This window comes from Brachyhypopomus gauderio, unplaced genomic scaffold (assembly GCF_052324685.1).
Source record: "Brachyhypopomus gauderio isolate BG-103 unplaced genomic scaffold, BGAUD_0.2 sc118, whole genome shotgun sequence".
Classification (NCBI taxonomy): Eukaryota; Metazoa; Chordata; class Actinopteri; order Gymnotiformes; family Hypopomidae; genus Brachyhypopomus; species Brachyhypopomus gauderio.
The window spans coordinates 301749-314736 of NW_027506939.1; the positions used below are offsets into that span (position 1 = coordinate 301749).

Sequence of the window (12988 nt, forward strand, 5' to 3'; positions counted from 1 at the left end):
GTTCATATGTTACATGATCAAAAAAAAAAAAAAACCCAGCCTTGAACGTCTCCTCGTCTGGGACGCTGTCCCCGTACTCCACCTACGTGCAGCAATCTGGGTGTCTCACTGGATCTGGGGTGTGAGCTGTCTTCATACCACGCTCCTCATAATCTCCATCCGAGGAGAGGAGGTGAAATAGGCGCTTAGAATAGTCCTTTATTTAAAAAAACGCCTTACATGTTTTTACATGTTAACATCTTTTACCAAGCGTTACCAGAGTGAGTGAGGGTGTCTGTGCAGTTCCTACAGTCCTTCGGTGGCTGTGCCTTCTGGGCAATGACCCAAACCTCAATAAGTTAAAAATGAAGGGGAAAAAAAACCTGCCGTATTCTCAGCAGAAAAAAAATAAATGCTCCATTTTCAAACTGGGTAGTACCTTCTCAATTGTGGGAGCCTCGTAACCAGTGGATGGCGCTAATGTCCAGAAGACTGGGACACAATGACTGAGCAAGAAATGAGCTGGCCAGCACAGCAGCTCTGGAGAGACTCGAGGTCTTTCTGCTTTAAGTCCAGAGCGATGGTGGATTGGCACGCCATCGTGGCCCCCGATAGGCTGCCCAAGTAGGTGTGCCGCCTCCTCCACTCCACCTCCACCCTCAGTCACGTGTCCTTTAAACATCACCTTCCCCAAGTCACAATAAATCAATCGTCGTTTGCCGCTGTCAGTCACAGGAGAGGGGCGGAGACTCGTACGGTCTATGGGGGTCTGAAGAGTTGAGCCGGGGGTGGTGTGGGTTTGTAGTAACAGATTCGGGAGGGGGATGGGGGGTGTAGGCTTCATCCTAGTCCTCAAGACTCAGAGGAGCACCGTGGATGAATGGATGAATTCACACGTTCATCAGACCGAACACCGCCTTTTTTTTGTAAAGCGTCGATCAAAGAAAATGCGTGAGAGAAAACACGTGAGACACGCTTCTGAAAGAATTTGCAGTGGATAGAAGATGGTAAGTGTGTGTGTGCGTGCGTGTGTGTGTGTTTGGTATAGAAACTGAATAAGGGTGTGGTGTTAAGAAGCCGGTGCTACGTATGACTCAGACCACCGAGAGGGCTGGCACATGTGGGCAGTATCTTCCACCCCCGGCTGCGATGCTGGGGGCTTCGTGATGTTGCAGTGACTGTGTGGGGCCCGAAGCGTCACGGTACGGCCGAGCTGAAGAGGTCTGGTGACCCCACCCAGCTGCATTCTGACACGCTCGCCCTTAACATCCAAGACGACCACCACCCACTCCCCTCAGATTCAGACACCAGAGCCATACCCAGTCTCCTGTGTGTGTGTGTGTGTGTGTGTGTGTGTGTGTGTGTGTGTGTGTGTGTGTGTGTGTTCTCACTGCTCCATACTGCTGAAGCAAGCACGCAGGTCAGCACACGCGTATGTTTGTCCGCCAGCGTTCGCTACGTTGGCTCTCGGCGTTTATTTATCGTAAAGCCGCACAGATTCTCCTTGCTGTTCTTTGCAGTTAAGCCTCGCGGATCTTAATGTCGCCTGCCGTCTCGGAGTCCATCTGGCGTGGCTCGCCTGTGTGGACGGCGTTCCGCTGATGAATGAGCAACAGTGAGCTTGAAGTGTGGCTTCTTGACATGGCGCAGTGACAGCAAAAGACGCTTCTCCCCCGTGTTCTCCTTGAGCAATGGCAAACGGCTGAGTCCTCTGGGCTGGGTATGGAGCGAGATGGTGGCCCCCACCACACACCGATCTCGTAGATCTGAATTAGACACCCACTGGGTTTCCTCCTGCCATCCATCAGCGCATGTGTTGCGTTAATGTGGGTTGCCAAGTGCGGAGTACTTCTAGAACATTCTAGAATGTAACTGAAGCCATTCTGAAGCAGCCGGGCTCCGTCTGGCGCCACCACTGTGGAGGCGTGGGATTACAGGCGTGGGATTACAGCGTGGCTATAGGCTCCATTCTACACCACTTTTTATTTTAGCAGTGATTGTGATAATGATGCTAGTTTTCCATCTCTGACCTGTGGCCGTCACGCCCTGGAACATGAAGAGAGTGATGGGGAGGGAGAGAGAGAGAGAGAGGGCGCGGGGGAGGGCGTGTGTTCTGCATGCGGAGAGGGGGAACTAGGTTGCAGCACGTTTAACCTCCAGACCGTGTCTCTCGTTCCAGGGCTTTTTGAAGAACGAGAGAGACAATGCTCTGTTGTCGGCCATCGAGGAGTCTCGGCGCAGGGTAAGTCGCTCTGACACACACCTCTCCCCCACACCCTTACAGTTCGGCGTCCTATCCAAACACACACACCGACGCTTGTGACCGTCAAGTCATAGGGAAGGGGGACGTTATGGTCCCGGTTCTAAAAAGATCACCCCTGCCTTTAGTCCAGAGAAGGCTCTGTGCGTTCAGGTCGCTGCCTCCTGGTTCCCTTATTTCCGGCTCAGCAGTTATCAGAGGGGTAAAAATAGAAGACGGATGACTGACCACTTCCTCGCTCAATGTCCCCTCGGCTCCTCGGCTGGCCCTGAAGGGGTCAGGGCAGTGCCTGTGCAGACAATGCACTGTCCCGCAGTGCTGTCTCGATGTTCTGTCCCGCAGTGGTGTTCACCGAGCCTCGTTGGATCAGGGCTGTTTTCCGCCACTGGCTTCTCTGGGCTGCGTGCTGGTGCCGTACTTCTCCACGGTGGGGTGACGCAGCAGGTCTGCGCTTCTCCGACGGACCGGGCTAGCGCTAATCCTTCAAGTCGTCGTTCGATGTGACGATGTTCGTCTGTTGGCATTGGGCTGCAGTTTGAAGACAAACCTTGCTTTTCTGCGGCATGTAGCACAGATGCATATATTCCAGTTTTTCCTCGACTCCGTGCCATCTTGTCACCTTCCTCGTGTTACCCGCCCCCGCCCTCTCTAAAATCATTTCCTCCGAAGCGCAAAAGCCATTTTAATTAGAACGCTCGCAATTATCAGCCGCTCATCCTGCGGGACCAAGTAAAATAGACAAAAGGGCTGTGGATTCAATCAGGGCCTGGGCTAAATCGGTAGCAGGCGCGAAGGCAGACCCAGTTACTGGCACACTTCCCTTAGACGGGCCTCTATACGGCTGGGCTTCCTGGGGCCACACCCGCTCCGAGGCTCTGGGCCCCTGGCCCTGTTCTAGACATTCTAGGATGGAGGTCATTGCTTTGAGTGCAACTGCAAACATGCGCATCCAGACACTCCCATGACCTCCTATTTATAATACGCCACACGGTGGCTAACCTATTTAGTCAATGGGGCTTCTGAATCTTTCTCATACTCCACTCCTTCACATATGTTCTCTTTCTCTGCCTCCCTCCCTCCTCCTTCTGTCTCCCTCTGTCCTTCTATCTCTCTTGCTGTCTTCCTTTCTAATTATTTCCTTTCATCCTGTTCCTATCCTTCCTCCTCTCTCCTTCTTTCTTTCCCCTGTCTCTCTGATTTTTTTTTTTTTTTCTCTCGCTCCCTCTGTCTGAATATCTCCTCTGAATATCTTTATATTCTCTCTCTGTGCCCCCCCCCTCTCTCTCTCTCTCTCTCAGACGTTCCTGTTGGCGGAGGAGTACCACCGTGAGTCCATGCTGGTGCACTGGGAGCAGGTGAAACAGAGAGTGTTGCACACCCTCCTGGGCGCAGGAGAGGACGCACTGGACTTCAGCCAGGATGTGGAGGTGTGCTAACACACACACACACACACACACACACACACACACACACACACACACACACACACACACACACACACACACACAGAGGTAGTCAAATGCTGTAAAAGGTTATACATGTTGATTTGCATGTTGTTTTCAGTAGCTTTTGCTAAAGCATAGGACCTGCTCTGTTGTGTTAGCAGTAGGGTTCAGGGGCACATTTGTGTTGTGTCTAATGTATACAGATATATGACCTGGTGCTGTGTCTACAGCGTCTGCAGAGTGGTAGCTGGATCTCTGCTGTATCAATCCTATGCCTAGGCGATGCCATGACGATGAGGCGCGTGCCATGCTACCTGGAGATGTTTCCGGTCTGCTGCAGTGCAGGCCTCTTCATGCCCTCTCAGTCAGTGCCAGTAAAGCTGGCTTCATTGATTCAGTATGTGTAATCTTTCCTTGGAGTGAGTATAGTGGAGTATAGTGGAGCACAGCTTTAATAAAGAGGGAATGAATGAAGCGTAATTGCACACTCATAAGAGATGAAGGCTTCCTCTCCGACACACTGGCTTCAGTCCGTCAGTACACTTCTGTACACCCGCTCTGGAGTTCCAGCAGGTCTTTTAACCTGTTGGCGATACGGGTGTGAGAGTGTTCATTACTTCGGGGGAAAAGTTTCTTTGTTATTGCTATTACTATTGCTTTTATTGTGTACTCTGTACTAACTGTGTTAGTTGTCAGTAACATGTTTGAGGAATGCAGATGAAGGCACGCTCTGCAGACAAAGATGAAACTTCCTAAAATGGCCGCCGTTGTCTTCTAAAGTACCGAGAGGACAAAGCAGTCAAACTGAAGTTTAGTTGTTTTTGTTGTTGTCGTTTTACTACAAGGAGAACATGTGGTGTGTGCACGTTCACACGGATGTTTGTGTGTGTGTGTGTGTGTGTGTGTGTGTGTGTGTGTGTGTGTGTGTGTGTGTGTGTGTGTGTGTGTGTGCGTGTGTGCGTGTTTGCGCACGTGCATGCGGGTGCACTGACCTTGTTGACTATCCTGCTTTAATTATTAAGCAGCAGATAAATTTTCAATGCGTGACCTGCTGTTCCTGCTTTGTGCTGGGGGCATCCCTCCTGTCCCGGTAACAGGCTCCTCCTCCCCTATCGTGCCCCCCCCAACACCCCCCTCCCCACACACACACACACACACACACACTTGTCTCCTCCTCTCCCTAATTGTTTGTTGATCTTTTTTGAAGGAAGATATTGTCCTGTGGTCAGGGTGGCGTGCGTGTGTGTGTGTGCGCGTGTGTGTGCGCGTGTGTGTGCGCGTGTGTGTGCGCGTGTGTGTGCGCGTGTGTGTGCGCGTGTGTGTGCGCGTGTGTGTGCGCGTGTGTGTGTGCGCGTGTGTGTGTGCGCGTGTGTGTGTGCGCGTGTGTGTGTGCGCGTGTGTGTGCGCGCGTGTGTGCGCGTGTGTGTGTGTGCGCGCGTGTGTGCGCGTGTGTGTGTGTGCGCGTGTGTGTGCGCGTGTGTGTGTGTGCGCGTGTGCGCGTGTGTGTGTGCGCGCGTGTGTGCGCGTGCGTGCGCGTGTGTGTGCGTGTGTGTGTTTGTGCGTGTGTGTGTGTGTGTGTGTGTGTTTGTGCGTGTGTGTGTTTGTGCGTGTGTGTGTTTGTGCGTGTGTTTGTGTGTGTGTGTGTGTGTGCGTGCGTGCGTGTGTGTGTGTGTGTGTGTGTGTCTTCTCCTCTGTACCGGTTCAGACTGATGTGCACTCAAGCGTGCCTTACGCTCCCCACAGTGTTTTTTGTTCTGCGTTGGCCATTGTGTTTAAAACAAAGCAGAGAGAGAGAGAGAGGGAGAGAGAGAGAGAGAGGGAGAGCGAGAGAGGGAGAGAGAGAAAGCACGCTCGTGCAACATGGGCCTTTGTACTTTTGAGCTTCTCAGACCCCTCCCACATTTGATGCATAATGTGACATGCAGCTGAGTGACTGTGGCCACTGCTGCGTTCTCCTACAGCCCAGCTTGGTCAGTGAGGTGGGGACACCTGGGCGCAGTGCTCTGGACAGTGTGGAGGTGGCCTATGGTAAACAGGTAAGCACACCTGTACACGCACCGTATACGAGCATCCACACCACAGCTCCCATCCCCACAACACTATACCCATGTCAAGACACATTCTAAGTTCGATTAAAAACAAAAAAAATGTAATTATATAAAATAAAATAAAAACACAGAAACCACTGCAGGGCTTACGGGACTCGTAACACATTCACTCATTTGAAAATAAAATGTTTTGTGTGCCTCGGATTTGTGTGTCTTAATTTTATTTAGGCAAATATACAAAAGTGTTGGCTACTGTTTTGAGTGAGTACATATCAAGAACAGAGAAGCTTGGTTTGGATATTATTTCTCATTAAGGAAAAGTTCAAAAACACTTTTCTGTTAAAGTAAACACCTGTACAGGTGCGTTTGTGTCTCACTGTATTTGTGTGTTCTCTCCTGGACATAATGCACAAAAATAGAAAATAGTAATGAAGGAGTAATTGTCACATTTGGCCTGTTCTGACCATGTTGTTGCATTACTGCCCACGATATCGTCCTGCAGATATAAATCGTATATACATCACTTGTGCATAATGTAAAAACAGCCATTTTGGGGGAGGAGTGAAAGTTTGTGTCCTACATTTAGGCATTAGTGTGAACAGGCGGTTCCGCCCAAACGTTCCCGTGACGATAAACCCAGCTGGTGTCCTACTCGCCTGTCCCTTTCCTGCTACTCAGCCTGGCTAAACCAGGTCATGTTATGCACCCCAAGCACAGCCATTGATCCAAAAGATTGATTGCCCAGTCAGGGGCATTATGGGTAATCTCTCCATCCGTCATGCACAAAGAGGAATGCGACATCTCGCTCTCTTTCAGCGTCCGCATCTTCTGTTGTTCTGTTTCTGCCATTATTTTGCCACGTTTGCTCTGCTGGACATACTGGTCGTACTGGTGGCCATGTGTCAGCACATCGCCTGTGGTGTCCTGCTCCTCGTCTCCATGCTCTTCTCAGACGACCTTCTCAACATCATTATCCTTTTTGTCTTGTTTTTTATCGTCCATTACTTCAAGCCCCGGGCACAGCCGGATGCTGGCCGCTACCCAGTTTGAACGTGTGTGTGTGTGTGTGTGTGACTCTCCCTTCTGTCTTTCTCAGATCTACATCTTCAACGAGAAGATCGTGAACGGCCATGTTCAGCCTAGCCTGGGGGATCTGTGTGCGTCTGTGGCCAACAGTCTGGATGATAAGGTGAGTTTTCTCGTAGCAACTGCTCTCCTGCTCTGGGCTTCCTGCGTATTGATCAGAACCAGGATTATTGCCTCCAGGCTGCATACTGTTAGCTGTCCTAAATAGTCTGCATGAATCATAATTTCAGTGCGTTGTTAGCTGAGAATGGGCTATATTGATGAATGGTTGTCTGACAGGAGTGTGTTGGTTCCTGTGTGTATGTAGAATGTGTCAGACATGTGGATGATGGTGAGGCAGATGACCGACGTTCTGCTGGTACCAGCCAAGGACACTCTAAAGAGTCGCGTGGCCGTGGACATGCAGATGGCCTTTGTCCGACAAGCCCTGGCCTTCCTCGAGAACAGGTCAGGCAGAGACGGGATTCACGGCCCAGACCAAAGATGCTCTCCACAAACCCATCCACACGCCCACTGAGAGACTCCTGCGGTCCTCGGCATCACGTGTTCTGTTTGCTGCTATATGACCTACACCATGGTGACGGTGTTCCGGAACTCTTAGAATCATGTGTTCTGTTTGCAGCTATAAGAACTACACCATGGTGACGGTGTTTGGGAACCTCCACCAGGCACAGCTGGGTGGAGTACCTGGCACTTATCAGCTGGTGCACAGTTTCCTGAACATCAAACTGCCCAGCCCTTTACCAGGCATGCAGGTACTACACACACACACACACACACACACACACACACACACACACACACACACTCCCAGATGAGGTCCAGCACAGGGCCACATCACAGCAGCCTGGCTCAGCAGTAAACTGTTGTTGCTTCTGGTGTTCTGTGCGTGGTCCTGATAACGTGTAGTTGCACACTCTCCCCAGCAGGGGGCAGTAAACCTCTGGGATCATATATGCCAGCAAAAATGGGAGGGTAAGCGAACACAGTAAGACCCAAAGATTAACCTGTGTGTGTGTGTGTGTGTGTGTGTGTGTGTGTGTGGAACAGGATGGGGAGGTGGAGGGTCACCCAGTGTGGCCTCTCATCTATTACTGCCTGCGATGTGGCGACCTCTCTGCTGCCATGCAGGTGGTAATACGGGCTCAGCACCAGCTGGGGGACTTTAAGACCTGGTTCCAGGAGTACATGAGCAGTCCCGACCGCCGGTGAGGTTGCCCTGCCGACACACGCAAACTCCCGTACACGGTGACTTGACGCAGGAAGGTGACGGAGGTGGTGGTGTTGCGTGGGTGTTTGTCTCTCTCAGCCTGTCTCCCGCCACGGAGAACAAACTGCGGCTGCATTACCGCCGTGTGCTGCGCAACAGCGCCGACCCGTACAAGCGCGCCGTCTACTGCCTCATCGGGAAGTGTGACATCGCCGACAACCACGGAGAAGTCGCCGACAAGACGGAGGACTACCTGTGGCTCAAGGTGAGAGTCTAGACCAGCGTCGGGCTGCTGGTGTTTGATCTGCGTGAGCCGTGACGTCGGGCCGTGATGTCCTGCCGTTAAGCCACGCCCTCCTGTGTCCTGTAGCTGAACCAGGTGTGTTTCGATGACGACGGCAGCAGTGCCACACAGGACAGGATCACACTGACCCAGCTTCAGAAGCAGCTCCTGGAGGACTATGGTGAGACACGCCCCCTCTCCCCTGGCACGCCCACATCTCCGCTGCCCCTCCCACTGTAACGCTTTCATACACTGCTTCAGAATGATCCTTTACAGGAGTCCATTCTGAGGCCACGGACGTGGCGGACGCTGTCATTGGCTGATGTTTCCCATCACTGCCCACTAGGGGGAGCCATCCATAGACATCCCCATCTGTTCTGTATAGATAAAAGCACTCATCTTTGTGCTGCTTCTCTCTCTCTTTCTCCTCTCTCGCTCTTTGGCTTAAAACATCCTCACGCCATGTTTCCCAAGATAACGTAGTTTGCTCCCACACACCTCCACCTGCGTGAGGAGTCGAGCTTATCTCCCTTCCTCTGATCCCCTCACCACGCCCTCCTAACACACGCCGACTCCAACCACAGGCGAAACGAGGGCAGATTATTCCTGCTCGTGCAAACCGGCAGGAAACGGACTGTTTAAGCGCATCACCGCGGGAGAGGATTTCTGTGAAACCCTTTTCTCGCTTAAAGAAGCATCTGAGGTTCAAATCCCCCACCGCGCCATGTACGTGTTGACTATTTCTGAGAGCTTTTGTTTTACTGATATTACGTTTTATCAGCGTTCAACGTAATTAACGATGAGAAGCAGTGTGAGTCTTTATCGTTGTACATAAGAAGAGGAAGCAAATGTTCGCTAACAAGTCCCGGGCCCGTGCTGTGGGCTTACCCTCCACCGCATGTCCGGAGAGCTGTAACTGGTGACCAGGGAGTGCTGCGTGGCCTCTGTGTGGCCTCTGTGGCTCCGGCGACCGCCAGCGACCTCCTGTCACGTTGGTGTTGTCGTTCGCAGGTGAGGCGCATTTCTCGGCCAGCCAGCAGCCCTTCCTCTACGTCCAGGTGCTGTTCCTGACGGCGCAGTTCGAGGCCGCTGTGGCGTTCCTGTTCCGCGTGGAGCGACTGCGCTGTCACGCCGTGCACGTGGCCCTGGTCCTGCACCAGCTCAAGCTGCTGCTCACCTCGACGGGACAGAGCGCCCAGCTGCGTGAGTGTGCGCTCGGGGAGGACCAGCCACGCCCACCCAGGGTTGGCCCCGCCTACCACTCCGCCTTGACTCTTTCATGCTTCCCTTAATCTAATCTAAGGACCATTGATCAGTGTGCATGCGGAGAGCCAGTTTCTGTTTGTATTGAATTAGGGGAGCGCGTCTGCTCGAGGGCAGTAGAGGGAGGAGTCTCCACTGGAGAGGAGGCGTGTTTAGAATGATGTACTTTTTATTACAACCATAGAATAAGAACTCTGGGAATAAACCACAGTTTATGGGCTTTTTATTATGTTTGTATTATTGAGTGTGTGCAAGGATTGAAATGATGCAACACATTTTCAGGTTTCTACACATTTTGAACACTAAGCAGGTTTACCAAGGCAGGAATACCGTGTCCTTGTCCAAAGGCAGTTCTAAAATTATTGCGCAGTAAACCTCCAAAATGAAGAGCACCATAGAAACTGTTAAACACCGCTTGATGGATCCTTCAGAAAAGACCAAGGAGAGGACTGATTTTATTTACCAGATGTTGTTTATTACACCTAATTGCATGTCATCTGTTTTTTTTTTTTTGTTTTACCCCTACACACACCCACACACACACACCCACACACACACACACACACACACACACACACACACACACACACACACAGTGAGCGTGGAGCCGGGAGACCCTCCCATGGTCCGGAGGCTCAACTTCATCCGCCTTCTCATGCTCTACACGCGAAAGTTCGAGGCCACAGACCCACGCGAGGCGCTGCAGTACTTCTACTTCCTGCGGTGCGTAACTCCACCCTTGCTCCACCCCTGGCCCGGAGTGACGGAGGCCCCGTGAACCCTGACTTGGGTCACCTTTTGGTTGGAGCGTTTTCTTGTTAAGGGCCTGTGGTTTAACTGGAAGTCGTTTTGTCTACACTGGTAGAACTGTACTCTTTCTCTGAGAAGGAATGAATTATTCATGAGCGACTGCGAATGCTCTCTGACTCAGTGATTTCCGTGAATAATTAAACTTTTTTCACATGCCGTCATGTTTGCAGCCTGGCTCACTGTCTTCGAAGACCATGTCAGTGGCTGTAAAAACAATTCTGCTTTTCATCTTCTGAAAGTCTTCCATTTGAAAATGTAGCAGCCATCTTAACTCGAGCACTACTACATTCGCTATCGGGAAGATCTAACAGAATCTCCCTCACCAACACGTGAGCGCGACATGTAATAACCGCGACATCCGTATGTTCTCATGAGAATCTCATTAAAACTGCACTGCTGTGATTGGTTGCAGAGACGAGAAGGACAGCCAGGGGGAGAACATGTTCATGCGCTGCGTCAGTGAGCTGGTGATCGAGAGTCGTGAGGTAGAGTGGTGCTCCGCCCCCCCCACGCGCCCGCCCGCCTCACCGCTGTTGTTCATTACACCACTTCTCTGAATCCTTACATCGCTTGTTCCTTTTGTAGTTTGACATGCTTCTGGGAAGACTGGAGAGAGACGGCAGCAGGAAGGTACGTGTGCCCCCCCCCCCCCCCCCCCCCACCTCCTCACCCCCCCATCTCACCACCTGCCCCCCCCCCACTTGTCATTGCAGCGCTAGCAGGGCAACTGCAGGACAAAGGCCTTCAGTAATCACGCTGCTATTCACAGCTTCCCCCATAGATCCAGTTCAGCTCATTGTACTCATGATCATTACTAGAACAGTTCTGGTCCATATTTCAGCACTGCCACAACTACACTGTTGGTTTTGTTAAAATACAAATGTGCGATTGGAACGCCATTTTGACAGAGAGCTGTGTGAAATCTTTCAGCCCGGTGTGATCGACAAGTTTGCCGGAGACACGCAGGCCATCATCACCAAAGTGGCTTCAGAGGCTGAAAACAAGGGTCTGTTTGAGGAGGCAGTCAAACTGTACCAGCTGGCCAAGGTGAGGAGCTGTGTGCCCAGGGAGCTGACCTCTGGGGTTAAAGGTGAGGGGCTCACGGCTCTCGGTGGATGGCCCGCTTCATTCCCGACTCTTTCCTTTGCTGGTGGCAGAACCCTGATAAGGTGCTGGAGCTAATGAACAGGTTGCTGGGTCCTGTGATCGCTCAGATCAGTGCACCACAGTCCAAAAAAGAACGGCTGAAGAACATGGCATTGGGAATCGCTGAGCGGTGAGGCTCCTCCTCTTGAAGGCGTCTGTGTCTCTCTCGCGCGCGCACACACACACACACACGCATCTCCACAAACACACAGTACCTCTATCTCAGTGGTTGAAGTGCTAGCTACGTCTGCCCTTTACCTGGATCTTGCTGATGCTGCTGCTTATCGTGGTGAGAGAAGGTTCTGCTGTCTCTACAGGTACCGCACTAACGGTGTAACTGCAGAGAAAACTGTGGACACTACCTTCTATCTGCTCGTTGACCTCATGACCTTCTTCGACGAGTACCACGCCGGCCACGTCGATCAAGCGTACGACGTGAGTCCCGATGCACTGCACACACGCGACATCACGTGCGTGGCGCGTAAGGTTCTGTTGTATACTCTCTGCCTGTGTGTCTGGTAGGTGATCGAGAGGCTGAGGTTGGTTCCTTTAAGTCAAGACAGCGTAGAGGAGAGGGTAGCAGCGTTCAGGAACTTCAGCGACGAGGTACGGTCATCGGTCCGCTCCGTAGGACATATTCCTTGATGGTCCAAATAACCAGCTGGTGTATTCATGTGATGCTGGTGGTCTCTGCTCACTTTCCACATGTTGTTCATTATGTTCATTTCAATTCTGCTACTTCACCTCTGCAGGTCAGACACAATTTATCGGAGGTGCTCCTTGCCACCATGAACATACTGTTCACACAGTACAAACGCCTGAAGGGGGTGACAACAGGCACGCCGGGCCGACAGCAGCGCCCTCTAGAGGATAGGGACTCGGTGAGCGACACTTAAATGATAGATCATTGTAACGTTTTGTTAGATTGTTAGTTTGTTTGTAAACCACGTTGTGTGTGTGTGTGTGTGTGTGTGTGTGTGTGTGTGTGTGTGTATGTGTATGTGTGTGTGTACAGCTACTGCGGAGTCAGGCCCGGGCCTTGATCACATTTGCTGGGATGATCCCATATCGCATGGCAGGGGACACCAATGCCAGGCTTGTTCAGATGGAGGTCTTGATGAACTGAGAGTGAGAGCGAGAGAGTGAGAGTGAGCGAGAGAGTGAGAGTGAGCGAGAGAGAGTGAGTGAGTGAATGCACTTTCAGGCTTCCTCTTTTCCTTTTGTGTCTGCAGCTCTCCCACACTCATCAGTCCTGGTTCCTCACACTCCCTCTTCTATCATCCCGTGTGTGAATTTGTATGTGTATTTTTTTGTCATTTTGAAATAAAAATCATTGAACCTAAGTTTATGTTTCGTTTGATTTTCCCCTTCACAATCCCACATTGTTTTGATTGCTTTTAAGTTGGAGGTTGACCCTTTTTTTTGTCACATATTGTCTCACCTTGAATCCATTTTGTT

General features: G+C 51.4%; 1 protein-coding gene across 3 annotated transcripts in view; it reads left to right on the forward strand.

Annotated features, from left to right (window-relative positions):
* nup93 (nucleoporin 93) overlaps nt 1–12873 on the forward strand; it is a 19748-nt gene extending 6875 nt beyond the window's left edge. For all 3 annotated transcript variants that reach the window (XM_076993647.1, XM_076993648.1, XM_076993649.1), the window contains 19 exons: nt 2159–2221; nt 3538–3666; nt 5646–5720; nt 6829–6921; nt 7126–7265; nt 7441–7573; nt 7869–8026; nt 8128–8293; nt 8399–8492; nt 9323–9514; nt 10171–10297; nt 10797–10869; nt 10970–11014; nt 11315–11431; nt 11542–11660; nt 11848–11965; nt 12053–12136; nt 12283–12411; nt 12546–12873. In XM_076993647.1, coding sequence (XP_076849762.1) covers nt 2159–2221; nt 3538–3666; nt 5646–5720; nt 6829–6921; nt 7126–7265; nt 7441–7573; nt 7869–8026; nt 8128–8293; nt 8399–8492; nt 9323–9514; nt 10171–10297; nt 10797–10869; nt 10970–11014; nt 11315–11431; nt 11542–11660; nt 11848–11965; nt 12053–12136; nt 12283–12411; nt 12546–12656 — 2166 coding nt within the window. In that variant the 3' untranslated portion in view covers nt 12657–12873. The remainder of the gene's footprint in view (nt 1–2158; nt 2222–3537; nt 3667–5645; nt 5721–6828; nt 6922–7125; nt 7266–7440; nt 7574–7868; nt 8027–8127; nt 8294–8398; nt 8493–9322; nt 9515–10170; nt 10298–10796; nt 10870–10969; nt 11015–11314; nt 11432–11541; nt 11661–11847; nt 11966–12052; nt 12137–12282; nt 12412–12545) is intronic.
* The last annotated feature ends 115 nt before the right edge of the window (nt 12874–12988 follow it).